The 27,605-nt window shown below is 60.8% G+C and overlaps 1 protein-coding gene across 4 annotated transcripts; it reads right to left on the bottom strand.

Moving 5' to 3' along the window:
- Window positions 1–215: 215 nt before the first annotated feature.
- SBF1 (SET binding factor 1) lies at window positions 216–27,605 on the bottom strand. Of its 4 annotated transcripts, none has more exons than XM_030914366.1 (41): window positions 27,347–27,605; window positions 20,823–20,908; window positions 20,220–20,357; window positions 19,969–20,127; window positions 19,775–19,885; window positions 19,049–19,154; window positions 18,794–18,926; window positions 18,594–18,702; window positions 18,407–18,520; window positions 18,209–18,286; window positions 17,639–17,752; window positions 17,425–17,553; window positions 17,243–17,341; window positions 16,958–17,162; window positions 16,750–16,862; window positions 15,755–15,904; window positions 15,347–15,415; window positions 15,107–15,265; window positions 14,760–15,028; window positions 14,514–14,686; window positions 14,363–14,436; window positions 14,090–14,285; window positions 13,731–13,858; window positions 13,101–13,279; window positions 12,838–12,974; window positions 12,516–12,723; window positions 12,038–12,234; window positions 11,823–11,960; window positions 9,896–9,973; window positions 9,358–9,539; window positions 9,092–9,271; window positions 8,391–8,492; window positions 8,134–8,319; window positions 7,928–8,054; window positions 7,726–7,856; window positions 7,424–7,654; window positions 1,959–2,066; window positions 1,651–1,862; window positions 910–997; window positions 712–843; window positions 216–626 (listed from the first exon to the last, which is right to left on the bottom strand). In XM_030914366.1, the coding sequence occupies exons 1-41, from the start codon at window positions 27,399–27,401 to the stop codon at window positions 528–530; spliced, it is 5,682 nt and encodes a 1,893-aa protein (XP_030770226.1). In that variant the 5' UTR covers window positions 27,402–27,605; the 3' UTR covers window positions 216–527. The 4 variants fall into 4 exon arrangements, with proteins under 4 accessions (XP_030770226.1, XP_030770227.1, XP_030770228.1 ...); XM_030914367.1 differs by having other exon boundaries at window positions 19,969–20,124; XM_030914368.1 differs by lacking the exon at window positions 9,896–9,973.

Below are 27,605 nucleotides of genomic sequence, written 5' to 3'. Positions count from 1 at the left end.
AGCAAGGCCCCGATGAAGCCTCCTGCTCAATCTGCCCCCAGAGCAAAGCCACTCCCAGGGACATGCAGGCTGAGCTGGGTGGACCCAGGCACCAGGAAAGGCTCATGAGAAACATGCCAGCCTCCCACTAGGTGGGCCTGGATAGGTGCAGATGGGACCCTCTGGGTAGGCTGAGAACAGGCCGCTGGGACGTGGGTAAGGCAGGCACAGGAGCATGGCGTTAGTTCTCTCTTTATATAGACTCTGGTTCTAGAAACTCGCCTGCAGCCGCTGGCTGGACTATTTACAGGCCCATTGCGGGCTGTACCTTGGCCACCTCCCGGCACGGTGCTCAGCTGTGATGCCAAAATAAGTTAGGGCCGGCCGGGCGGGGCGGGGCAGGGACGGGGGCTGTACACACAAGTGCTGGGGGCTCGGGGCCTCAATACTGTCGAGGGCCGGGGCTGTAAACATGGCCGGGGCGGCCCTGCCCACCCCTAGTGGTCAGTAACGACTGGAAGCAGAGCAGCCGGGCAGGGCCGGGAGGCTCAGGCGTCCGACAAGCAGCTCTGGATCCGGTCCACCCACTGCTGGGCCGAGGGCACATCCTGGGCACAGAAGTTGTAAACGCGACGCGTTGTCTTCACCTGGGGAAGGGCAGGTTACTGACTCCGCAGCCCCCACACTCCAGAGCCCCTCCCTCCCCTCTCCCAAGCCCCGGCCAAGGCTCACGTCAAAGAAGGCCTTCTCGTCCACAGTCTTAGGGGCACCCATGGTGGGCGTGCCAGGTGCCACAGCCTCCACCTCCGCCAGGTCGATGACACCCTTGCACTCTGTGTCCACACGGTGGTCATAGTAACGCAGCTGGAGGAGGCCACAGCGTCAGCGCAGCCCCTTCCCCCGAGTCCCCCCCACCACCTGATCACTCACCTGGTGCTTGGTCTTGTCCAACACGAACCAGCGGGCCTTCCAAGGCTTCATGAAGGCCCCCTTCTTGTACAGAGTGCCCTCGTAGGACCTGCATTTGCAGCAGAACCAGGGCCAGGTTGGCTGTCATGGCCCAGCCAAGCCCAGGCCCCAGCAGTTGTCCCCACCTGCTGTCCCAGCCCAGGAGGTAAGACCAGGCTCCCTGTCCACAGAACTGACCTAAACCCAGAGCACTGGCCAGGGGGCCACAAAGCCTCAGGGCTGCAAGCCCAGGAAGACGGCCCAGAAAGGAGACAGTGAAGGATGCCTCACCCCCTCGACTCCAGGGAGCATCCCCATAGCAGAGCCTCAGGGTCTTCGGAAAGCAGCCCCCCCACACAGGGCAATCGCCCTTGCGAGGAGAGGGAGCCGGGCAGGCAAATCTGTAGAAGCAGCCGCGGCAGCAGCTGCCCAGGATGGATCCTGCTAGGCTCCAGACTCATGCGGGCCCCACTACCTCCCTCTCTCTGCTTCTCCCTCAGCCATTGCAGGCTCTGGTCGGCTGCGGTCACCAGTTCGACACCCCAAACCCCTCCCGATGGTAGCGTATACTCAGGCCATCACTGTGGCCTTCCCAACAGATCCTTCTAACCTAAGAAATGATAAACTCCTCAAAAGCACCTGCATCTCCCACTACAGGACTGCCTGGGAACCCAGAACACCAGCTCAGAGGTGTCCGTGCAGCAGGGGGAGGCCCCCTCATACCTGTTCTCACTCTCAGCTGTCTGGAACTGGCTGTACAGGGTGCTGGTGCTGCGGCGGGCAGCCTGGCGGGAGCCGGATGCGGTTGAGCCACTACTCTGGTCGCTGTCCAGGCTGAGGCTCAGGGTGGAGCCCACGGGCCCCTCCTGCAGGTACACACCCAGCGAGCGGCGGTGGTGGGGTGCGGTGGACACCAGGAGGGAGCTAGGGGTGCCCTGGAAACAGGAGGTTGCGACTTGGGTCACGGCTGGGCAGACTCCACTTTCTCCCAGCAACAGGCCCACCGTGGCTGCTCACTGGCCCTCACTCACACGTCCGTCTGGCCGGCCTTCGAGGCGCTGTGCAGCCTTCACCCGGTCCCAGGTGTCCTTCCAGCGTTCAGCGGGTCGGCCCAACTCTGTCTCCAGCCTCTGCAGTTCCTGGCGGGGAGAATTAGTGAAAAGTTTGTTCAAAAGGAAATATCCAGACTACAGCATGAAAAGACAAAAGGATGGAAAATACAGGAAAGAAATACAATGGGGCCGGGCGCGGTGGCTCAAGCCTGTAATCCCAGCACTTTGGGAGGCCGAGGCGGGCGGATCACGAGGTCAGGAGATCGAGACCATCTGGCTAACACGGTGAAACCCCGTCTCTACTAAAAAAAAATACAAAAATCTAGCCGGGCGAGGTGGCGGGCACCTGTAGTCCCAGCTACTCGGGAGGCTGAGGCAGGAGAATGGCGTAAACCCGGGAGGCGGAGCTTGCAGTGAGCTGAGATCCGGCCACTGCACTCCAGCCCGGGCGACAGAGTGAGACTCCTTCTCAAAAAAAAAAAAAAGAAAAAAAAAAAAAAAAAAAAAGATACAATGGAAAGGCCTAACGTGTGTAACTGGATCACAGGGGGAGATGGCAAAGGGAGGGAAAGAAATATGCAAAGTGAGTATTTGGGGACAACAGTTGAAAAATTTCCCCAACTGGCCGGGCGCGGTGGCTCAAGCCTGTAATCCCAGCACTTTGGGAGGCCGAGACGGGCGGATCACGAGGTCAGGAGATTGAGACCATCCTGGCTAACACGGTGAAACCCCGTCTCTACTAAAAACTACAAAAAACTAGCCGGGCGACGTGGCGGCGCCTGTAGTCCCAGCTACCGGGGAGGCTGAGACAGGAGAATGGCGAGAACCCGGGAGGCGGAGCTTGCAGTGAGCTGAGATCCGGCCACAGCACTCCAGCCTGGGTGACAGAGCGAGACTCCGTCTCAAAAAAAAAAAAAAAAAAAAAAACAAAAACGAAAAATTTCCCCAACTAACCAGAGGTATCAAACAACATAATCAAGAAACACTACAGGCCGGGCGCGGTGGCTCAAGCCTGTAATCCCAGCACTTTGGGAGGCCGAGACGGGCGGATCACGAGGTCAGGAGATCGAGACCATCCTGGCTAACACGGTGAAACCCCGTCTCTACTAAAAATACAAAAAACTAGCCGGGCGAGGTGGCGGGCGCCTGTAGTCCCAGCTACTCCGGAGGCTGAGGCAGGAGAATGGCGTAAACCCGGGAGGCGGAGCTTGCAGTGAGCTGAGATCCGGCCACTGCACTCCAGCCTGGGCGACAGAGCAAGACTCCGTCTCAAAAAAAAAAAAAAAAAAAAAAAAAAAAGAAACACTACAAACCCCCAACAGGGTAAGTTAAAAACACACACCCCTCCCCCCCCGGCCAGGCGCGGTGGCTCACGCCTGTAATCCTAGCACTTTGGGAGGCCAAGGCGGGTGGATCATCTGAGGTCAGGAGTTCGAGACCAGCCTGGCAAACATGGCGAAACCCTGTCTCTACTAAAAATACAAAAATTAGCCGGGCATGGTGGAATCCCAGCCACTCGGGAGGCTGAGGCAGGGGAATTGCTTGAACCCAGGAAGTGGAGGCTGCAGCGAGCCAAGAGTGCGTCATTGCACTCCAGCCTGGTCGACAAAGCGAGACTCTGCCTCAAAAAAAAAAAAAAAAAAAAAAAAAAAAAAAAAGCTATGAGCCGAGTCCAAATTCTAGAGGTTAAGCTGAAAGACGCTGGACTTCCAAAAAGCCAGTGTGGCAAGACCTCACCGAAGACACAAAGACACCAAACTCCAACTGAAGCCCTGGAGAGGCCACATACCTTAGGCTGCTCTATCCCTGCAGCTTCTCTAGAGGTGCTGGAGAGCTGCCCAAACAAAGCTTAGAAACAAGCCTCAAACAGATCAAGCTGACCCACAAGCTCATTACCTACCGGCAAGAGTAACAGCCCAGACTCCTTAAAGACAGACAACACAGGCAGGGCAGTGGCTCACGCCTGTCATCCCAACAGTTCGGAAGGTTGAGGGAGAATCACTTGACCCAAGGAGTGTGAGAACAGCCTGGGCAACATTATGGCAAGACCCCATCTTTATATATATTTTTAAGTTATAAATATGTTTCAAATTTTAAAAGAAAAGATGGACGTGCCGGGCGCAGTGGCTCAAGCCTGTAATCCCAGCACTTTGGGAGGCCGAGACGGGTGGATCACGAGGTCAGGAGATCAACACCATCCTGGCTAACATGGTGAAACCCCGTCTCTACTAAAAATACAAAAAACTAGCCGGGCGACCTGGCGGGCGCCTGTAGTCCCAGCTACTTGGGAGGCTGAGGCAGGAGAATGGCGTGAACCCGGGAGGCGGAGCTTGCAGTGAGCTGAGATCCGGCCACTGCACTCCAGCCCGGGCGACAGAGCAAGACTCCGTCTCAAAAAAAAAAAAAAAAAAAAATAGAAGAAAAGATGGACGTAACGGTTTATCAGATGGGGAATCTCTATAATAAAAAGGGTTAAATTCATTAAATGGGGCCAGGTGCAGTGGCTCCCACCTGTAATCCCAGCACTTTGGGAGGCCGAGGTGACAGGACTGCTTGAGCCCAGGAGTTTATGAGACCTGTCTGGGTAACATAGGGAGACCCTGTCTCTACAAAAAAAAAAAAAAAGCCGGCATGTGGCACAAGCCTGTAGTCTCGGCAACTCGAGAGGCTGAATGAACAGGAGGACTGCTTGAGCCTGGGAGGTCCAAGCTGCAGTGAGCCATGACTGTGCCACTGCACTCCAGCCTGGGCAACAGAGCAAAACCCTGTCTCAAGAAATAAAAAAAACATTCATTTGATGGGCTTGAGTATATTAAAAACAAAGAAAAGAGTAGTGACCTTGAAGACAGGACCACAGAAATCATCCAAAATGAATTGCAAAGATAAAAACTGAGAAGAAAAAAGCAGAGCCTCAGCAACATATGGGACAATAAAGTCCCGGAAGGAAAGGGAGAGATTATGCAGAAAAAGTAATTTACAGAAGCAGTGGCTTAAAATGTATTAAATTTGACAAAAATGACCATCCCACAGACCCCAAGCAGGATGAAAGCAAAAACCACAATGTTCAAATTGCCGAGGCCAAAAATGAGCACAAAGTCTTAAGGCAGAGGATGAAGGCGCCGTTACACGCAGCTTGTAAGGTGCCGTTACACGCAGCTTATAAGAACGAAGACCAACTTCGAAGCAGAAACAATACAGGCCAGGAAACAAAGGAATTTTTTTTTTTTTATTTTTTTTGAGGCAGAGTCTCACTCTTGTCGCCCAGGCTGGAGTGCAGTGGCGCGATCTCGGCTCAATGCAACCTCCACCTCCCAGGTTGAAGCGATTCTCCTGCCTCAGCCTCCTGAGTAGCTGGGATTACAGGCGCCACCATGCCCGGCCAATTTTTATATTTTAGTAGAGATGGGGTTTCACCATATTGGCCACGTTGGTCTCGAACTCCTGACCTCAGGTGATCCACCTGCCTCAGCCTCCCAAAGTGCTGCGATGACAGGCGTGAGCCACCGTGCCCGGCGCAGTAATGATATCTTTTAAAGTGACATCAGTTTAACTGCTGAATGTAAAAAAAAATATAGAAGCTGTCAACCTAGAATTGTATATCCAGAGAAAATGCCCTTTGCATAATAAAGGCACAAAGATGTTTTCAGATCAACAAAAGCTGAGGGAATTTGTGACTGGCAGATCTGTATTACAAGAAATATTAAAAATTCGTCAGGCTGAAGAGAAATAATAACCAGACCAGATTATACTGACAGAATGAAGAATGTTAAAAATGGCAAAAATAGAAGACGTTTTCCTTCTTTCTTAATTTCCTTAAAACAAAGTTGACTGTTCAAAACAAAAACAGGGCCGGGCATGGTGGCTCACACCTGTAATCCCAGCACTTTGCAAGGCCAAGGAGGGCGTATCACCTGAGGTCAGGAATTTGAGACTAGCCTAGCCAACACAGTGAAACCCCGTCTCTACTAAAAATACAAAAAAAATTTAGCCGGGCATGGTGGTGGTGCCTACAATCCCAGCTACTTAGGCTGAGGCAGGAGAATCACTTAACTCAGAGGCGGAGGTTGCAGTGAGCCCAGAGCGCACCACCGCACTCCAGCCTGGGTGACAGAGCGAGACTCCATCTCTCCAAAAAAAAAAAAAAAAAAAAAAAAAAACAAAAAACAACCATGCTGGGTGTTTCTGTCACATGTAAAAGTAAAAGGTGTGACTGGACACACACCGCTGTAAGGCCCTTCTGGTGTGAACGGGGTAATGTAATTTCAAGTCAGATGATTATAGCCCTGGCAACTCCTGAAACATAACACAGAGAGATACAGCTCGACTCACAGTAGACAGAATACTAAAAACACATTTTTTAAAAAAAGAAAAGCCAGAAAGGAAAAAAAATCAAAGGGACAAAGAGAAAACAAACAGCAAGACGCCAGACTTAAAGCCAGCCACATCGATAGTAACAGTAAATTAAAATGGGCTAAAAATTCCAATTAAAAAAAACCATTAGACTGGGTAACAGGAAGACCCAACTACATCTACATCCTGTGTCCAAGAAACTCACCTTAAACATAAACACACAGACCAGTAAAAAACACAAGTACAGAAAATCACAGAGCAAGCTGATGCTGGTCACCACAACGCTGAGTGACTTGTCAGCACCAATCGGACCGCGCCAACTTTAAGACAATGAGCTTCGCTTGAGAGAAAAAGGGGCCACTGTCTGTGTGTGGGTCACCTCCATCGCAAACCATGACTCCCGTGCTCCCCCAGACCCGGTGCCCCATGCTAAGTCACTGAAATAAATGACTCATTTCAGCCTCACCACTTCCCTGTAAGGCAGGAATCAGCATTCCCACTTTCTGCACGAGGAAACAGAAGCTCTAAGATGCTCAGATAACCTCTAAGGCCACGCAGCCAACAGTGGGGAGCTGAGTGCAGGTCCCCCCATGGCCTAGCTCTGAAGTCCTGCACACCAACCTAGCCGCCACCCCTCAGTCTCCTTTCTCCCTCCCAGGCGTCTCTGCCTTGTTCAGTCCAGGCCCACCAGGGATGGCACAGTGAGGGATAAGAGAGGCCTAAATGTCAACCCCAAGCTTTCAGGGCAAGAACCCAGAGCTGCTCACATTAGGGTAGGTGGGGCAGGCAGTCTGGCGGAGGGAGTAAAACACCATCATCTCTAAGGGCTGACTCCTCAAGAGTTGCCTGAGCTGCTCAAAGCCAGGTCAGGGAAAACATGCGGGCCCAGAGTGGAGGCTGTGTACTGAGACCTGGGGGTCTCCGGTCACTGTCTGGAAGCACCCACTGGGTGGGGCGGAGCCCTGGGGAGCCACAGCCACCCCCAGGGGTAACCGGACTTATGTGCATGTACAAGTGCACACACACGCACAACCCTGGAGTCTGAGCAAGAGGAGGGGGTGCCAGGCCAGACCCTGCTCCAGGACCACACGCACCTCCAGCAGGCGTGAGATGGCGTCAGGCTGGGCCCGTGGGCAGCTGTCGTAGCAGGGCCACACCACACGGCGCCGGCTCTGGGGAGCGCTTCCATCAGACCGTTCTTCCTCTGGGGGCTCGGGGGGCCCCTGGGCCAGTTCCCAATCATAGGGAGGGCCCTCTGCCAGCGTCTCCTCAGTGTAGAAGTCCCACACCTTCAGGTTGGACACGTTACTGTAGGGCCGCAGGACCTGGGAGTGGGCCTGCAGTTGAGGACCTGGGTCGGGCAGGAGCTGCCTACCCGACCCAGGCCCCAGCTTACCTCCGTGTCCTCGGGCGCATACATGTAATTGTAGAACACAGGCGTCCTCTTGCTCAGTCGGTCCACGTACTCCCACACAGACCTGCACGGCAGCTGGCCCCTGCGTTCCCCCTTCTCCTCGTACAGCAGCCCTGCACAGGGCCAGCAGTGAGCCTGGGCCCCTCCTGACCCATGGCTGTCCCAGCCCCGACTCCCCACCTACCCAGCTCAATGCGCTCATAGTCAGAGTCGAGCAGGAAGGTCCGGAAACGGCGGGACACATGGTGGTAGCCGAGGAACTTGAGGTAGAACTGGCTGAACTCAAACTCCATGGGGAACTGCAGATGGACCTGCACGCCACGTGGGTCAGGGGCCGGGGTCAGCGTCAGGGTGCACAGCCCCGGCCCACCCACACAGCGGCCTGCCCACCTGGTGCACGCAGTCCAGGAACTGCAGGAAGATGGGTGTGACGCCACTGCTCTGCCCAGCCAGGGTGTGGGCCCCACGGTGGCTGAAGCGGTGACCGAAGGACAGCCACTCCTTCTCCAGCAGCAGGCGGAAGCCCTCCAGCGTGCGGTAGAAGGGGTCTGAGAGCAGCTGCACCAAGGATACCACCTGCCAGCACCGCTGGAGGGTCAGTGAGGAGCCCGGGAGCCTGGCCCACCCCAGCCCCATGCGCCACACACCTGGGTGGTGATGTCCCAGCCGTCCTCCAGGCCCACCAGCACAGAGGAGCCTGAATCCAGGAGCTCCACCACCAGCACAGACACCTGCAGCAGCTTGTGGATCTGCAGGGACAGGCGGCCTCAGCACCTCTGGGACCCACCGCCCTCCCGCCTCGCCACTCACCAGGCTAGAGACCCGCACGTCCACAGGCACCGGAGAGGCAGGCCCTGCCCACAGCCCTCTGACCCCTATATGTGGGCACAGTACTGGACCGACAGCTTGCTCTGGGCATGCCAACCACCGCCGCCTCCAGCCTGCTGGCCACAGCCCACTCCCTTCCAAGCCCTCTAGGACCAAGGGACGTCCCTGTCCCTCAAGACACCCAGTGGCCCCATCTTCAGTGTTCACCGAGCCAGCGTCCTGTCAGTACCCACCCCCACAAGAATGCAGCAGAGGCCCAGAACCATAAACCGCATCCCCCGTGTGGTCATTGGCCCACCTGGGCCCAGCAAGCTGCTCCGACACACCCATGCCCAGGCCCTGGCCACTCTCACTGCCAGCTGCCTTCCAGGCCCAGAGCCGGGGTGGGAAGTGGCTGTCACCTCCTCCTTCCAGTGCTCCACACTCTCAGACAAGCAAACCTAGACCCGTCCACTTGGCTCTAGCCAAGGGATAGGCCCAGCACCAAGGTGGGCAGAGGGACAAGGGGCAGTGCGGAGACCTGGATCAGCCACTCCGAGTCTTCCAGCGAGCGCAGGAAGGAGGCTGGGCTGGGCTCAGCAGCGGGGCAGCCTGGGACACATGCCTTCAGCAGCTTCTTGAAGCTAGCCTTCACCTGCCGTGCTTCAAATACCTCAATGGGCACCAGCTCCCACTGCTGTAGGGGGTCTGGCCGCACACCCTGAAAAGAACCCGGCCGAGCACCATGAGACACGTGAGGCCCCAAGCCCCCTGCCCAGCCCCACCCGCACGCCCCAGCCCAGTCACCTTAAGCTGGGCTTTGTCCCCAAGGATGTAGAGGGCTGCTCGCTGCGGCCGCAGGAAGCCCGGGTCGGGAGGGCCCCCGTTGGCCTGGGGTGGGGCCAGTGCGTCTCTGCCAGCCAGCCGGGAGCCCACATCAGTGCCAAGGCCACTGCTGCGCCCACTGGTCCGGACACTGCCCCACTTACCTGTGGAGAAGACGCCAGGTAAGCACCCAAGGGTGGCCAGGGCACCACTTACCTGGGGCTGGCTGGGCCTGGCCTCCAGGGAGGGGGTTGAGCTCCCAGGGCAGGGGTGGTTGGCAGGACCCCGGCAGGGCCGTGCGAGAGGAGGGCTGGAACACACAGATGCTGAGACGTGGGGTGGCAGCCAGTGTTAGTTTCTAGGGCAGGACTCGCGGGTCAGGTAGGTAAGGACGGGGGCTCGGGAGACGGGTCGTTAGTGTCAGGCGTGGAGGGAGACATTAGTGCCCGCAATAACTCAGTGCACACTGGAGGCCGCCAGCCCCAACTAAGGGGTGGCCTATGCGGGCCGGGTACGGTACCTCGGGGTGCGGTCCGTCTGGAGGCCGAGGCCGCCATGGGGTTGGACAGCGTGGTGACCCTGGCTCTGGGGCTGGGAACTGGGGGCACAGCAGAGAGAAGGCTCAGACCTAGCCCCAGGCCTGGGGGTGCCCAGCTTGGGGGGCCTACAGGCCAGACGGTCCCACCAAGCCCCCAGGGAGCCTGGAGGTAGCAGCCGTCAGCCCCAAGTCCCTGATCTCAGGAGAGTGGGAAGAGCCATCCTGGTGCGGGCCTCTGCCAGGGCAGGGCAGTCCGCAGAGTACTCTGTGGCAGCAGAAGGGCTGTGTGGTGGGGATCCCGGGCTCTCCCCTGAACACCTCCTCTCTTCCCACTTAAGCCAGCTCAGAGCAAGTCTGTCTCTGAGTCCCTCCTCCACACCCTGGCCCTTTGTCCTCCACTCAGGGGACCAGGGCTTGTGACGGGCGCAGCTCAGAACTCTCAACAGACGGGCATGCAGAGGCCTCTGTCCAGGGCATAGCAACAGGAGGTAACCAAGAGGTGTGGCCTGGAGAACAGGCGAGCGACCCAAAGAGGGGAGGGGGGCTCAGAGCCTGAGCCCAGTCCAAAAGGATGGAGAGCAGCTCAGTCCAGGATACAGGCAGATCTGAGTCCTAGGCTGAGGCTTACAGTCCGGACGATGTGGCCTGAAGGTACAGGGGAGGCCACAAGAGGAAGTGGCAGCCCAAAGGGCTGGGAGATGCCTGGGGTCCACAGTGGGTCTCTGGGCGCCTGGCGCTGCCTTAGGCTCACCTGCTTCTGTAGAGCCCGAGGGTGGGACTGAGAGAGACAATGTCCCCTCGCCCACCAAGTGGTCACTACGGGCCAAGCACAATGCCAGCCCGACACACCCTGCATCCTCTGACGGTGGCCACACTGCAGACACCCAGCTCACAGTGAGGACGCAGCAGCAGCCTGCTTTGGATGCCAACCAGGGCCCAGTGGGTCCTTATAAAGAGGTCAGAGCTGGGACTAGAAGCCACAACTACAGCTGAGGGAAGCTGAGCCCCTGAGTGTTGCCGGGCACTGAGAGGGACACTGGGAGGCAGCAGCCACTGGCACTGGGGATGGTCGGAGACGCAAAAGGGACTCCACAGGAGGCACAGACATGGGGATGGAGGGGCAGGGGGGGCAGGGGCGGGCCCACCCGCAAGCGCCACTCAGGGTTTCTGGCAGGGGTGGGAAGGCAGGAAAACAGGGTGAGTGTAAAACAGAACCATATAACGTGATATCTAGAAAAACAAAACCACTTCTGAACTAGAAAACAGGTGCTCCAGACAGTGAGTGTGGGGCATATCTGCCACCCCGTCCAGGGGCCAGTCTACCTCAGTGTGTGTAGGGCGCCTGTAAAGTGTGCGAGGCGGTGGGGACAGAGATAGCAAGGCCAGCTCGGGCAAGGCCCAAGGAACCAGGACACACGAGGACAGAAGCCAAGCAGCGGGCAGAGCCAGGCCAGAGGCTCCAAAGACAGTCTGGATGGGGGGATCGGGGAGGGCGGAGGGTGGGGGATGAGGAGAAACAGTGACACTGGGAGGGAAAAGGACACAGGAGCATCTGGGATGTTTCCAGGCTGTGGGAAATGGTAAGACAGAGCCACGCAGAGGCAGCACCTGGAGGCCCCGGCAGGAAGCTGCAGCAGACGCAGAGGTGGAGAGCGGGGCAGTCGGAGCAGGCAGGATGTCAGGGAGAGCAGGACGTCAGGGCGGACAAGAGGTGAGGGCACACACCTGGTCTGGGCAGGCTTCCCGCCCCTTCCCCACGGCACCCCGAGGGCATCCTCCTCATCCCATACCCAAACATCCATGATCAACACCGTTTCTGCCCCTCCCTGGCCTGCCTGCCAAACCATAAATGCCACCACAGCCCCCCAAAGTGCCCCCGGCCCCACCGTCTGCCCACAAGCGCCCTCACCATGACTGCCCATGTGGGCTGAGGAGAAGCCGCTAAGCGTGTTGCGTCCCGACGCGTCCGCGTAGCGGGGCATGGAGCTGACCACGGCCTGCAGGTACTTCTCCTGCTCCAGGCTACTCGAGTCCGCCTGGGACTGGCCTGGGGGAGGACGTGGAGCTGAGGCAGGGGAGGGTGGGATAGGGCAGGGCAGGCACAGGGCAGGACGCAGGAGGTACCTGGAGAAGGTGCGTTCTGGGCCTTGAAAAGGCCGACGACACCTTTGCCATGCAGGCCACCAGAGCGCAGCAGTACTGCCTTAGACCGCCCGCTGCGCCAGCAGACCACGGGAAAGCGGTTCTGGCGGTAGCAGCGGGACACGCGCTGCAGGGCGTTGTCCTGGACACTCTGGGGTACAATCAGCAGCCCTGGGTAGCTGCGAGGAGGCAGAAGCATGAAGGCGGCTGACGACCCCACCCACTCTGGGCTCACGCCCCAAGCAGGGCAAGAGGAGCCAGCCCGTGGCTCCCAGCAGGAGGCACTTCCAGCTCAGCCACGGGGCCCTCCAGCCCACGCCCCCAGCCCTGTGGCCCATCCCTCTGCCCTCTCCCCCTCCACATTCCTGACATGACCAGGAGCCGTGGCCCAGGCCCACAGCAGGCAGGAAAGACACTCAGCCACCTGCCAACCACCCCGGCCAACCTGGCCGGCCCTCACCTGCGGCAGATGGCGTACATGCGGTTGACTGGAGAAATGCGGAAGGGCTCAGACTTGGCCCGGCTCAGGCTGCTGCTCAGGGTGCCCAGGCCGAGGCGCTGGTAGTCGCGGCAGCAAGCCCTTTCCACCAGGCTGCTCATGGTCATGCGGTCGGAGGGCTTCAGGGCTGAGGACGGGGTCAGCGTGCTGGGCTCCAGCTCCTCCGACACTGTGCAGGCCAGGCACACGGGGTCATCACCCAGAGGCCACTCCACCTGTCCTGATCCTCCCTGGCGAGTGTCAGCATCCAGAGACCACCCAGGACTCCACCCCACCCTTCCACCTGAGATCTCGTCCTCCTGGTCCTCGGGGGGCGGCTGGCCCCGGTGCTCCCAGCTGGGGGGGTTGTACTTCTTACGAGTGACATGCTGCCGCCCAATAGTCTTCTTGGCGTTCTTGACCAGGTTCCGGGACAGGGTTCTGGGGCACACAGAGTCACCAAGGTGAGAAAAAGAGGGACAAAGACAGGCACAGGGGCCTAGGAGGGTTGGAGCAGAAACTCATGGCTGAGGCCCAGCTGCCCCGGCCTGGGACCCAGATCCACACCTGAGGGAAGGACCCTTGTCCTTGGTGACTCGTGGGGGCCGGCCAGGTGTGTGGGCAGAGCCCAGAGTGAATGCGAAGGTGGCCCTGACATCTGGCGGGTACCGCAGCTTATGCAGCTGCTTGCGGAAGAGCTCGGCACTGTCAGACCCCACCTCCTCATCAAAGGCCATTTTCAGCAGCTGCGTCAGAAAAAGCAACCCTTAGGAGTCTGGCTGGCCCCCAGCCCCTCCCCCAACCCTGACGCTGCCAGGTGCCAGGCTCCCCTTCCCCCCGCAGCCATGACACAGAGAGAAGCAAGGCACAGGCAAAGGCCTGTGCCCATGTGACACGAAGGCAAGCATTTGTGTAAACCTGAAATCTCAGTGGCTGTGAGGTGAGGCCTGGGCTTGCAAGGCACACCCAAGACATGCACTCGAGGGTCAGCGCCCCAAGGAAAGGAAAAGGACCCAAAGACTGCGTGTCAAACAGTGGATGTCCACTCAAGAGCCACGGCGAGGGCCCCAGACACGCAGGCCTAGCAACGGGGCCACTGGTGGAAACTGGCTTAAAAATGGTTCATACGAGAAAGACCGGTTCCCACGAGAAAGACGCGGGCGGGGACGAGAGCCCCACCCGTGCACCACGCCCCACCTGGAATGTGCAGGAGCGCAGCTGCAGCCCGTCCTGCAGGAGCTGGTCCACAGGGGTCTGGACGCTGATGCGCTTCTCCTTGGTCAGCGCAGCCACCGGGAAGGAACGGACCACCACCTGCTCCCCAACTTAGGACAGGCCAGGCAGAGTCAGAAGCAAGGAAGATAAGGGGGGGTCCCAGAATCTCAGAGTACCACAGTTACAGGTGATCCCAAGTGGGTGGGGAAGGAGCAGACAAAGGCCCATTTCCCATGGGGATCCACAACCCCCGAGAAGAGGGTGGGAGAAACAGGGAAAGTCCATTCATCCCAAAGACCTGGCGGGAGGGGGCGACAGGGCCAGAGGGTCTGCAGGCTCACCCAGGGGGTCCGTGGGCATCCCTGTGAAGATGACCCGGTACGTGGTGAGGAAGACGGCGCCCTCAGCTGGGAGCAATGCTGGTCCCCCAGCACTGCCCCCCGCACCCTCCTCACGCCCATCCGGCAGCAGGTAGACGCGCAGGCCGTCCAGCACACACTCTTCACCGGGCAGCAGGCGCGGCCGCAGCAGCTTGGGCTACTCGAAAACAAGAGCAGGAGCTCAGGATGCAGCCCCGGCCTTGGGCGCCCGCAGCCCTGGCGGCCCCCACAAACCTTCTGGATGGGCGGCAGCCTCCGGCTCTCCCGCTGCACGGCCTCCAGGGTCTCGATGTGCATCTGGACGATGTCTGGGGGAAGGTAGTTCTCACACTCTGCATCCAGCCCCACCCATCCAAGGGGGTGTCACCAGCCCTGACCCTCGTACCTGGCACCATGACATGCAGCCCCTTGAGGTGGTCGCTGGTGACCCCACTCTCCGTGCAGACCTTGTCCACAAAGCGGTTGATGAAGCGGACCACAGCCCCAGCCACGTCACAGGTCTCTGCGTCCTCAAAGCCACTCTCCGTGTCATAGCTCTCAGCCACGCTGCCAGCCATGCTGGGCCAGGGAAGAGACTGTGGGCATGGGCCCCGCCCACTCCACTGGGCCCAACCCCCAGTCCCCGCCTCACCTGTTGGTGACCAGGCTGTTGCTGGCGCTCTCCAGGTCGCCCAGCCCAGCGCGCTCCCGAAGTAGGCGGCTCTTGCTGCTGTCCAGGGGCAGGAGGAGGTAGCTCATGCGGTTGGCATAGTGGATGGCCTGGCTGAACACCGTGCTCTCCTCCTTCTGCACCAGCTCCTGCTGCTTCTCACGGCTCAGGGTTGGCCACAGGCGCCGCTGCTCAGAAGCCACATCCAGGGCAGAGCGCTCATCCTCCTGGGAAGGTGCCTCCCCAACCTCCTGCCACAGCACCACAGGCATGAGCTGGGGCTGCACTGCCCCCAGCCCCCAGTCCCAGCCCCGGGACTCCCTGCGCACCTGGGCAGGGGCCGGGTCCTCGGTGGGCTCCAAGTAGAGGGCCCGGATGTGAGTCTGCACGTCCCCATAGAACATGGCCTCCCAGAACTGTGGCGTACTCCACACCACGTGCTCCTGCACACAGCTGTACGCGAACTGCGTCACCCCCGGGCTCAGCTTCTGCAGAAGCCAGGGGAGAAGGTCAGCGGGATGCAGCCAGGAAGCGGCTGGGAAGGAGACCTCAGCCATGCCACCACTCACCCGGCAGAAGGCTGTGACCAGAGGCAGCAGAGCAGCTGCAATGCCATGCTCATCCAGAGAAGTGCAGTCCTGCAGGCAAAGCGAGAGCCTGTCAGGACATCTCCCCTCCCAGGCAGCATTCACCTCCCACCACGCCCCCACCACTCCCGTAGCCACCGCGGACCAGCACCTGACACCGTGGCTCCAGCTCCCCAGGGCTGCCTCAGAGGCTCAACATCAGGAAACCCCAGGCCCCAGCACCTGCCCCCAACAACGGTTCTCTCCACTGTGTTCCCTGCAGACCCAGGACCCCTGCCCTCGGCACAGGAGTCTCCTGCACCCTCTCCACTCTCACCCGCAGACCAGGGTCTCCCCGCCTGTTCCCGCTCATGCGCCATGCCACTGGCAGGATGGGAGACCTGGCCTCACCTGCAGGCAGCAGTTCATCATACGGACGACAAAGTCAAACTGCTGGTGGTCCAGGACCGCACGGTTCTGCTGCACATGCAGGTGCAGCTCCTGGGCAAGGCAGCGGCGAGCAGCTCGCCCCTTCAGGGCCCTCAACACGGCAGGGAGCAGCTGCAGGTGGGGAAAGCAGACATGGGCCGAGGGCACAGAGAAGACCCACTGGGGGCCCAAGCGGGGAGGGCAGCAGGAGTCCAGGAAACCCAAATGCCTTTCAGGTGGGGTGTCCCAGACTCTGGGGCTTTGCTCACCAATAAAGACTAAAACCTCCAGTGGGCCCAGCAGCTCCACAAGTTCACCAGGCCAGACACGAGGACACAGACACTCACCTGTGAGCTGGCAGGGAGGTGCGCTCCGGAGGGAGGCCTTGTGGCCCGGGCCCCCCCTGCTCACAGGCTCAGAGCTGCCTGGCTGGCCAGGGCTCAGTGACTCGCCTGGCACAGGCCCGGCCACAGAAAGGCTTGGAGTTTGTGTTCTATTGCTACATCGTTCATCACAAAACTGGCCGCCCCAAAGGGATACCACACAGCCAATGAAAAACAAGAAACTCCAACTGGCCATGATGAAAGACCCCAGAGGTGTTAAGTGAGCATCACAGAGGGCAAAACAGCAGGGAGCAAGCTCTGTTTTCCATTAAGTACGAGGAACAGGTCGCGTGTGGGCCTACCCAATTTAAGGGGAAGGATGCAGAGAAAACATAATAGTGAAACCTTCTGATTTCTAAAAATGGAAGTAAATCTCCCTGGCTGGGCCTCCCACGCAGGCCTGACCCACCACTCACTGAGGTCAAGAGAGGAGACCCGGCGCCCACCTGCCCTCAGGCCAGCCCAGCCACCCCCAGCTGTCTGTTAGGCAGAGGAGGCCCCGGGGCAGGGTCAGCACCCACGAGGGCGAAGCGCAGCCTGGGTCTCCTCTGAAACCCGCTGCCCTGGCCCGGCTGGAGCCTGCACAGCCCTCACCTTCTTGGCCTCAAGCATTTTCCCCTCAAACACGTAGGAGATGCAGTTGCGCACGACCTCCAGCCGCCGGGCGCTGTTGACATGCAGCCCGCTGCATCGCTCCAGTATGGCAGCTGCGGGGAGAGAACACGCAAACTCGGACCCCTGACCCCATGCCTGTCCTGGGCCACGCCCGGGACCTGCCTCCCTGTCCCTCTTCATTACGCACTCATGGGGGGCCCTGAGGGCACAGTGGTCCTCTTCTCGGCCTTCACAGCTGGGGGTGCACCCTGCATCTTGGCCGCAGCCTGGTCCACGATCCACTGCACGGTGCCCTCATCCAGCCGGGGGAAGGGCCGGGGCACCCGTCGCAGGTGGCTGCTCTCACCGGGCCTCTGTACCTTGTGCATCGCCACGGCTGGGTACGGGTTCTCCTGTGGGGAGATGGGAAGTGTGGAGCAGGGGCTGAGGAATCAAGGTGGTACGATGCCCTCCCATCCTGCCACCCTCGTACGTTCTTGTAGAGCTGCTCTGCCAGTTCCTGGACGTGACGCAGGATACGCTGGGGGTGGTTCTCATCTGCCCGCATCCGTGCCACCTCGTGGGCCACCAGCTAGCGGAGTGGGCAGAAGGTTAGGTAAGCCGTGGTCAGGCAAAGCCAGGGCAGGGGGCTGGGCGGGCAGGGTAGGGGTGCACCTCATCGAACAGGTCCGTGGGGCGGTACGGGACCCCACGCTCTGACACGAAGCCAGCAAAGGCCATGCCCTCCAGCACCTTCATCAGGAAATCATCCTCCACCAGCCCACGCTGGCCCAGGAAGGCTGCCTGGGGGACACAAGGAGGTCAGTCCCTCAGGGGTCTCCACCAGGCACTTATCTCCCACTCCACCCCCAGCCACCAGGTGCCCCACCTTATGGAAGCGGATGACAGGCTCTGGGTGGATGCGCACGACGTGCAGGCACCAGCGATAGCCCTGCAGCAGCTGAGCGAAGAGCCGCAGAAAGACGGCTCGCAGCTCCTTGTCCTGGGAGGAGAGCTGATTGCAGGCGAAAGCCAGCCCTGCCCACCCCCACGCCAGGTCCCTCAGGCGCTCCTCCATACACCCCCCACCCCAAGCTGGGAAGAGGCCTCCCCAGGCTGCCCCGCTCCCGTCCTTCTGCCCCTCCCACCATTCTGCACACAGGGCCACCAGCAACTCTGAAACTGTCTGGATGAGGCACTCCTGCTCAGCACCCTCAAGGGCTCCTGTGACCAGAGGTCAAGTTCCAGCCCCTTGCTGGGCCCCTGCCGCCTCACCTGCACCACTCACGACCACCACACCCAACTGCTGGCAGCTGCTTTGCTCCCAGGCTCCTTCCTGCTTATGCTACAGGAGCCGGGGCCAGCCTGAGGGTGGTGCCTTGGGTCTCAGTGGCAGCAGACATGAGCGGGGCAGCCTGAGTGTCCGGGGTCCCCATGCAGGAGCAGCAATGACACCCACCTGCATCTTCAGGGAGGACGTGGACGTCGTGGGTGGAGGGAAGGCGAGGTCAGCCAACTCCAGTTCCGGGTCCAGGACCTGCCAGCACAGAACAGAGCAGGCAGCTGCATACTGGCCCCAGCTCTAGGCTCCCCATGCTGCCAGGCAGCCACATCCCAAAGGCCCCCAAGGCTCCTGCTTGCGCGTGGTGTCCCTCACCATGCTCAGCACACTGTGTGTCTGACTCTGCAGCGGCTCTGGCAAGGGTGGAATGTGCACGCACTCGGGGATGGCCACCGTTCCTCCATCCAGATCAGCAACGATCACGTCAAGCTGCGGACCCAGGGAGCCGGCAGTCAGGGACCCGCAGGCTTAGGCCGAGGTGGACACAAAGCACAACCCTTACCAGCTCCTGAGTCTCTGCCTGGAAGGCCGCGTTGACCCCAATGATGAAGGGCGTGGGTGTGCTGAGGACCTCCAGCAGCTGAGCCGGCAGGATGGGCACATAGGTGAAGCTGTGCAGGCCCCAAAGGACGCAGTGAGCCAGGGGACGTGGCTGGGCAAAGGGGCCAGGAGGAGGGGCTGGGAGGGCCGCGCGGGGGTCACCTGTATCTGAGAGGAAACAGCAGTGCCAGGAGGCCCCTACAGGCATCGGCGAGCCGCTGGTAGCTCCGGGACAGGAAGAGAACCTTGTGCTCCGTGAGGGCGGCACAGAACAAAGACAGCACGTTGGTGATGCCTAAAGGAAGAGGAGAAACTTGGAAAGGACCCTGGGCCCCTACCCAGGCAGAGTGAGAACCCACATCCCTGACTACCAGCCCCCGAGGGGAAGCCATGCAGGGGTGGGACAGACAGGCTCACCCAGCTGGCGGAAAAGCAGGGCCACGCTGCAGCGGCTGACGGGCAGCGAGTCAGCCAGTGGAGTTTGGATGACCTGCCGGTCACCAGCCCCCAAAGAGATCGTCCTCTGCAAAAAAAGAAGGATCGGGGCTCAGTAGCTTGACCAGATCTAAGTCAGCCCAGAGCTCTGTGGCCCCAGGCACACCCTGGTGGACAGACAGACCCGAGGTGGGACTGGCTGGGATGGGCAACATGGCAAGAGAGAAATGCCATGCCCTGCCTCTGTTGTCCCAAGCAGCTGCAGAGAAAACTCAGGACAGGAGTGGCTGCTTTTGACTGGGGGTAGGGATGGGGCCTAGGTGGGCAGAAGAAACAAAGAATCCATACCGCTCCTTCCTCAACAGAGTCCAGCTGCACAGGACAGACGGGCAGAAAGACACGGTTAGACACCCCAACACACCCAGGCACGGGGCAGGAAACAGATAGACAAGCTGACACCAACATCCAGAGACAGGCACACACCATCGAAGGAGCGGACAGAGAGGCTGAAGGACACAGGCCCAAAGCACAGGTGCAAAGGCCAGGTGAGCAGGCCAGGACTGTCGGGGGCAATGGTGGCACAAGGACACAGGAGGGAGCATCCAAGGCCTCCAGCTGTGTGTGGCTCTGGCTAGGCTCCAAATACCTACAAGGGCCCCAGCAGGAGGGCCTGTGGCTGTGCAGACATCAGTTGCCCCCAAAACCCACCTGTGAGCCCCCAGCCAGGGGCACAGTGCACGTCAGCAGGTTCCCAATCACGTTTTCCAGGCACACATTCAGGCCCTCCACGTGGATGGCATAGATGAGGCCAAGGCTGTTCTGCAATGACCAGAGCAGGAAGTGGCGGGACAGCCGATGGAAGCATCCTCGTCCTGCCTCACCATCCCAGCTGCCCGCCTCACCCTGAACACCTCCGTGTGGTCAAGTCGAGACACCAGTACTAGCGTCTTCGGTGCAAACAGCTGGGCAGACGGGGCAGGCGCTGTGGGAGACAGGTGGGTCTGGCCTCCCTCATCCTCCTCTTCCCTCTCTGTGGCATCCTCCTCGCGCGTCGTTTCCTGCTGGGGGTCAGGAGGAGATGGGGGCAGGGGGAGTTGGCCATGGCCCAAGGATGCAGCTTTGTTCATGCCATGCCCAGAGGCCCCAAGCTGACCTGTGAAGGCTCCACTGGCTCCCAGAAGGTCAAGCAGGCGCAGTAGTGGCGCTCGGAGTTGATGTCAGTGAGGACAGCAACAAAGAAGGTCGGTGGATTCCTCTCAGGACACAGCTGCCACCCGCTAGGCTGGCAAAACTGCAGGGAGGGCTCAGCAGTCAGCTCCTCCCCCTACACCTGTGGCAGGAACCAGCCCACCTGCCCCAATGTCTGCACTGCCAGGCCTGGAGGCTCCAACACACACAGGCAGCTCCTTGCTTGGAGACCCTAGGGACACGTGGCCTCCTGGGCGTCAGTCTCTCCGACTGAAAGGAGTAACAGCCTCTGACCTCCCCACCTGGGGCAAGGACCAGAAGATGGGAGAACAGTCCCCACCATCATGAGTGAGTGACAACATGACAGTGACATGAGCACCAAGCAGCCCGTCGGCCAAGCCGGCCACACCCCCCAACAGCGGCTCTGCTGTCTGGTCCCTCACCCAGCGGGGAGCCGGGCACTGCAGAGGCCCCTCAGTCAGGGACGAGGGCAGGGCTGTGCCCACCTGCCGTCCCAACCTGCCACCCCCCCACCTGCCAGCACCGTCTCAGCACACCCCCCACTTACCAGCTCGATGCCCTGGGGGAATGGGTTGTCTTCCCAGTCCTTCTCCGGGAAGCGCTGCAGAATCTGGCCCTGGCCTTCCCCACTCCCTGAGGACAAGAACAGGTGGTCAGAGTACCCGCCCCGGCCCCCCATCCACCAGGAGGCTTGAGGATCCCAGTGTGGAAACATTCCCACCCACCAGGCCCTCATCTGACACCAGATCAGCCTCAGTTCCCTAAAAATAGTTTTGTATGCAGAGTCTGCTGGGCAGCTGCAGACCCCACGGCTACCTGAGAGTAGAGAAGCCCCTGCCACTACCATCCCCATTCCCCGATCCCATCCCAGAGACCTCCTTCAGCCTGAGCAGCCCAGCTTCACACAGCACAGCAGCCCTCCATCGAAGGTCAACAGTTCAGGACTGTTCCACAGCCCCCACAGCATCTGCCACCACAGCCAGGCCCCCACTTAGGCTCTCAGCCCCCCAACAGTGGGCATCCCCCAGAGCTCCCTGTTACCCACCAGCCCTGGGCCCAGCCGGGCGTGCAGAGGACTCACATCTGTTGTCTGTGTGGGGTTCAAGAAGCCTCAGCCCCACAAGGCTAGGGGACATCCCCTGGGCCCACGGCCCCAGACTCTTCCCTATCCCAGCTGCCTCAGACAGGTCCCCAGTACAGGTCCCAGAAGGTGGAGTTTGGCAGCTGCCTGTTAGAACACCATCCCCACAGCCAGTAGGACCCAGAGGGACAGCAGCTAGATGGGAAGGATGGAGACTTGGTCCAGGACGACCACTGAAGGATGTCCAGACAGCCTCCTGAGCACTGGGATCCAGCAGCTCTCAGAGGAGAGTGGGACGGTGGTCACATCCAGGTCTGCTCCCTGTCTCCAAATCTCCCTGTACAAAGGCCACAGGATGGGTGGTGAGCACAGCCTAAGCTCCCCTGGGCCAGGAGGCTTTCAGGGCAGGGAAAGCCAAGAGGCCTACATCTCCCCAAGAGATCCCTCCTCTCCTTGGGGCCCTAGAGCCCTCGAAGTCCCTTCTACTCTGTTCCCCCAACAACCACACCCAGGGCACTCTTTCCAGGCCCAGTCCATACTGGTGGGCTAAAGGTGCCTGCCTGTGGCTCACCCCTAGAGAGCCAAACCAGGAGGCCTGGTGGTCAGGACCACAGCGGGATACTCAGGGTGTGGCTCCCGCTGCAGGATGGCTCCACAGGCCTCCCAGGGCTTGTGGAGGACGGAGCAGGTGCGGCAAGGAAGACGAAAGCCTCCCTGCCTTCTCCTCCACACAACCCACAGGTCCCCAGGGCCTGTGCCCATCCTCTGCTTGGACGGGCCTCAACACCGCCACCCACCTGGCGGAGGCAGCAGAGCCAGACGGGCAAGGGGGGGTCATACTCAACACAGATCACCTCGTGTACCCCCACCCCGACCCCCAGGAAACTGCGGCCCCACATCCAGCGTGCCCGATCCTCCTGGGAACAGATGAGCAACCCTGGCAGCCCATGGTACATGCTCCACAGGTCCCCTACAGGCAGGGAGACCACCCGCCCCCCAGGGTTACGGAGGCAGAGCCAAGGAAGTAGGCAGTGGGCAGGTTGCTGCTAAGTGGGAGATGGTGGGGCGGTGAGGGGCCAATTCTGACTCACAAAACCTCAGCTTCCTGCTCCCCTCCCCCACCCACCACTGACACCCTGCAGAGGACAGGCGGCAGACTGGTGGGGGCCCAGGTGTCTGCGGGTGCCACACCTACCTCCACACCCCCAAGCACAGCTCACTCAGGCACAGGCCCTGAGCTGCGGCTCCTCCCCCACTCCGCCCACTCCCCCAAAGGCCTCCTTGTGCTCGGCCCCAAACCACCATCTGGGCCCAGCCCTGGCTGGCACCCAGGGCTCACCCAGTTCTTGCCACGAGGCAGCAGGCGGAGGAAGGAAGGGGGTTTATGAACAGGGACAGCAGTCCCTGCACTGCAGCCTCCCCCAGGCCAGGCAGGGAAGGCAGTCTTCCCCAGGAGGATGGGCAAAGTGGCAGGTCACTGTCTACCTTGACCCTCTCCACCCCATTTGTCTTGTGAAGCACCAACTCTCACTCAGCCTTAAGTCCTCTGCGGGGCTCTACCCTCCAAAGAGCCAGCCCTGAGCTCCACTCTCCTTGGGCTGGCCCAGCAGGCCAAGCAGTCATCTCTCCCTGAGCTCCTCTGTGCCATGACAGCCCCAGACTGGCCCTTCAGGTCTCAGAGCAGCCTTCAGGCCTCAGCCCACAGAGCACCCCCTCCCCTGGGAAGCTCTGCCCCAGCCTGGGGCCTACAGGGACCCTAGGACCGACCTCCCTCCACCACACCCCAGTGACTGCTAGTGCACCTGTTAGCTTGGCTGGGACGGACCACAGACTAATTAAGGTTTGTAGAACACATACAGGCGGCTACACGACCATCCTCCCCACACCCAACGCACTCACACCCCACAAACAAACAGGTTCCTCAGTTAGAAGTACAGGGCACCTTCCGGAGCCCCAGGGAATGACAGAACACAGCTGGCCCCTGGAAAAGCAGGCCATGGAGGGCCCTGCAGCCCTGGGCTGTGAGCAGCTCTCCTCCTCCCCGTTCTGAGGTCCCAGCCTGCACCTCAGCTCTGTGCTGTCTGGGGCCAGGCCACATCTTGGCCTCCAGGGGGATGTGGGGGGTTTTGCCATGTCTCTCCGGGGTCCCCACCCACCCCACCTGAGCCCTATAGCCACAGGAGTGACCTCCAGCAGCTGAGCTCCTTGCCCACCAGAGTGCTGCCTTTACCTCAGATCAGACAGGAAGGAGGGTGTCCTCCCCGCTCCTCCCCTCAGCAACAGGACGAATCCACACAACGTGCTGTGTGGCACAGGGCACCAAGGTTTTCTTGACCCTCCACCTTTGAACATGGGGCCGAGGGGCCACCCAAGGACAACACTACGGCTCCTGTCCTGAAAGCTCCTCAAAAAGCGCTTCCTCCTGCACCAATGTCCCTGCGGCCAGCCCCACACAGACTGCAGGCCTGAAAGGCGGGCGGGCAGGCAGGCGAACACAGACCTCGCGTTCTGTCATCTGCTGGCAGCACCCCATCACCAGTGCCAGGCTCTGACGCCTGGAGGGCTGGCCCAGGCCAGTGTGTGCTGTGGGGAAGCAAAGAACGATGGCAGCCTCTCCTGTTCCCCCACCACACTGCCCACCGTGCACGAAGACCAGCCCTGGCCAGCTCTGCTGCTTTGCAGGGAACCCAGCTATAGGAAAAGAGAAGAAAAGAAGGAAGGACAGCACCTTCCTGCGACACCACCCATCCAACCCCAACATGCACATGGCTCCCTCAGCCGCAGCGGCAGGCCATGTGCAGGGCCCCTGCAGCTTCCTGAGCTCGTCCCCCCAACCTCCCCTGCCCATCAGACCAGAGCAGCTCTGACCCAGGGCCTCGGACCCCTTCCGGCTCCCAGGGTGGAGGCTGGGAGGCAGTTGAGGCCGTCCCAAACAGCCCCAGCCCGCTCCAGAGGGCGGGAAGGAACGTGGGTGGGGACAGTAGATGGGGCTCAAGAATGCAGCCAGCTCATCAGTCAGGATGAGGCGAGGCCATGGGGTAAAAGGTCTTTTTCTCAGATGCAAGGGGTCCAGCCCCTCCTCCCAGGCAGATGCACACTTGGCTGCTGGAGCTGGAAGGCCGCTGGCCAGGTCAGGGCCAGATCAAATGTGTCTCCTGCTCCCAAAGACACCTCAGCACTGGCCACGCTGTGATCAGGGCCCTTCTGGGCGAAGAGCCGGGCAGAGGCAGTCTGTCTAGTCCTGACGCTGGCCCCAGGGCACAGAAGGTGATCCCTGACTCACCAGGTGAGGGGCCTGCAGATGGGCCGGCGCCGGCCACCATCACTCTCCGAGGTGAAGGAGCCATGGCCAGCACAGGCATTCACCTTCTCAGGGCCCCTCCCCACCTTTCCTGAGAGGTTCCAGCTGGTAACCACTAGCAACTGGGATGCTGCCTCAGGCAGGACTTGTGCACCCTCAGCACCCTGGTCCTGCACCCAGCAGCTCCAGACAGGATGTCCAGATCCAGGCAAGACAAGCTATCCGCCCTCCTAATCCCCAACCCAAGACACCCTGCATCCGGCCCTGAAGTCTTAGCCTGACAGAACAGAGCGGGTCCTCTACCCACTCAGAAGTGCCTGTTGTATCTGTGCCTAGAGGATCCACACACCTGCTGCTCAGTCACTAAAGACACTCATCATTTCCAGGGCCCTCCTGTGTGCCACCACGTCACACGTGTGCATTCACTGCATCCTCACGGCAGCCTGGGAGGTTAGCATGACTCACTCCATCCCCAGATGAAGAAACTGAGGCACAGAGAGCCAAACGACTGGCTCCAAGTCACAAGGCTCTCAAGGGGCAAAGCAGAGATAAGTGATCCCCACGCCATGCTCCTCTGCCTCTTCCCCCCCCCACGACCTGCCCTGGTACCTGGTTCTGCCCTCAGTCCATGACCAGGGTCACAGTCTATAGGCTTGTTCCCCTCAAGGATAAACAAGTCCTTCGAAGGGGCTGCGAGGCCAGCAAGCAGCTGACCAGCTCAACCCCAGAAGGTAGTGGGCACAGGGCTCCACAGTCCCCCAATCCTACTGCAGTGGACCACTTATCACTCCTCCCTGCCACTTAGGGGAAGGGGGAGGGTGGCACTTCGGGCTCCAGCCTCCTACCCTGTCCTGCGCAAAGGACACACACACACAGGTGCCTGCGCTACATGTGGCTCCAGCAGTGAGCACACACATGTCACAGCCAGCTTGTCGTGGAGCCCACTCTGCCTCTTCTCTCCGCCCACCTTCAACTCCTCACCCCACAGCCACCACGCCTCCCACCTGGCCTTTGCCTGCAGTCTCTGTCAACCCAAACCCTCTCCACACTGCCCTCAGGATCATCAGGGTCATCATCAACTGTTCCTGCAGGCCCTGCTCCAGCCCCCAGCCCAAGGCCCCTCGTGCCAGGGCAGCCCTCAGCCAGCCTTGCTTCCCTGGATCCTTAGGCACCCTCTGCCCCAGGTGGTACGGCCTCCTCTATGCCCCTCACAGGTGCCTCAGCGCAGACAGCTGCCTCTGTGGGTCAAGGCAACACTGACAGGCAGCCTGCACACAGGGGGATGAGGACTGTGTGGTCCTAGCAAGCAAGAACTCCCTCTCTAAAGAAAAAGGCAGATGCTCACCACTGACGGTGCCGTAAGACACACACTTGGATAGGACGGTGCCATAAAACACATGCTTGGATAGACGGCAGCAGGGAAGAGTGCGTGCTGCCTAAGAGGGCACTAGGAGGAGCTGGAGATGAAGATGATGCTAAAGAGGCTTCAGGAAGTGTGTGGGGGGGTCCAGCAGAAGAAACACAAAGAAGAGAGAAGTCCAGGTCCTGGGTGGGGACAGTGACAGCTGGACTGACAAAAAAAACAGGGTAACTGGAAAGGCAAGCTCAACCCCAATATCCAGCCCCTGCCTGACCACAGAGCTATCCCCACATACTGCCCGTCTGCAGCTAGGATTTGACTGCCTGGGTGCCAGTCCCAGCCGCTCTGAGGCGGCTCAGGCCAGGCAGTCAACTTATCCGCGCCTGACTTCTCTACAGATGGGGGCAACAGCAGGGCAACCCCGGTGGGCTGCTGGGAGGAAGAGGTGAGATCATGCACACAAAGGGCTGTGCGGGGCCTGGCACACCAAGCACGCTCGCCAGCGCTGCTGTCTCCAGGCTGCTGCTGATGTCATCGTCAGGCTCCGTTTTCTCCTACCCCCTGGGCTGAAGGGCTCTCAGACACGGGCGCTGACCCCAGACACAGACCTCCTGGGCATGGGCACCCATCGCCACGCTGATCCCCCACCCAGGGCTTGGCGCGCAGGGCCTGGCCCGTCAGGCGAGTCGCCAGGAATACTCTTCTCTCTACTCTCGACGCTTCCTCCTGAAATCCTCCCAGTTTCAAGTCAAACACGGCTTCTCCATGCACCAACCCCGAACTCCACCCCCTCTCTGCACCCCACCAAGACCACCAGGGGTTTCAGACGCAGCACCAAGGTCAGGGGCGGGCTGGTGAGCCGCGGGTCCGCGCCCCTGGAGCCACTAGAGCCACAGCCGCCGGCAGCCGGCCAAGGGGAGAGCCCGTCCCACCCCACAGAGGCCGGGCAGGCCGGGCCCAGGCTTCTCTCCCGGCCGCCACCAGGCCCGCGCGGCCACGCCGCCCCCAGCGGACGCCCATTCTCCCCACGGGCTCTCAGGTCGGCCCCGACCTTCGGCCCCCGCCCGACGCCCGGCCCCCGGTCCCCGGCCCCGTCCCCGGCCCTCAGCCCTCAGCACTCAGCCCTCGGCCCCCCGTCCCCGGCCCTCAGCCCTCAGCACTCAGCCCTCGGCCCCCCGACCCCGGCCCTCAGCGCCCAGCCCCCGGTCCTCAGCCCTCAGCGCCCGGCCCTCAGTTCTCGGCCCCCCGACCCGGCCCCCAGGCCCCAGCCCTCGGCCCCCGACCCTCAGACCCAGCCCCCGACTCTCAGCGCTTGGCCTGGGCACTCACCGCGCGGGTGCGGCCCGAACGCCACCAGCACGAAGTAGTCCGCGAGCCGCGCCATGGCGAGGGATGTGGGGCGGCCCGAGGGGCGCGGGCGGGCTCCGCGGCTCGGGGACTCGAGGGCTGCGCGCTCATGGCCCGGCCCCGGCGCTGGACCGCGCACCCCGGACACCCCGGGTTCGCTCTCCTGCGGCGGCGGCGGCGGCGGCGGCGGCGGCGGCCCGGGCTCCCGCCGCCATCTTCCCAGCCAGCCGGCCCGCCCGGG

The sequence above is a fragment of the Rhinopithecus roxellana genome, chromosome 13, assembly GCF_007565055.1.
Source record: "Rhinopithecus roxellana isolate Shanxi Qingling chromosome 13, ASM756505v1, whole genome shotgun sequence".
Lineage (NCBI taxonomy): Eukaryota > Metazoa > Chordata > Mammalia > Primates > Cercopithecidae > Rhinopithecus > Rhinopithecus roxellana.
This window is presented reverse-complemented; position numbering and strand designations above follow the sequence as displayed.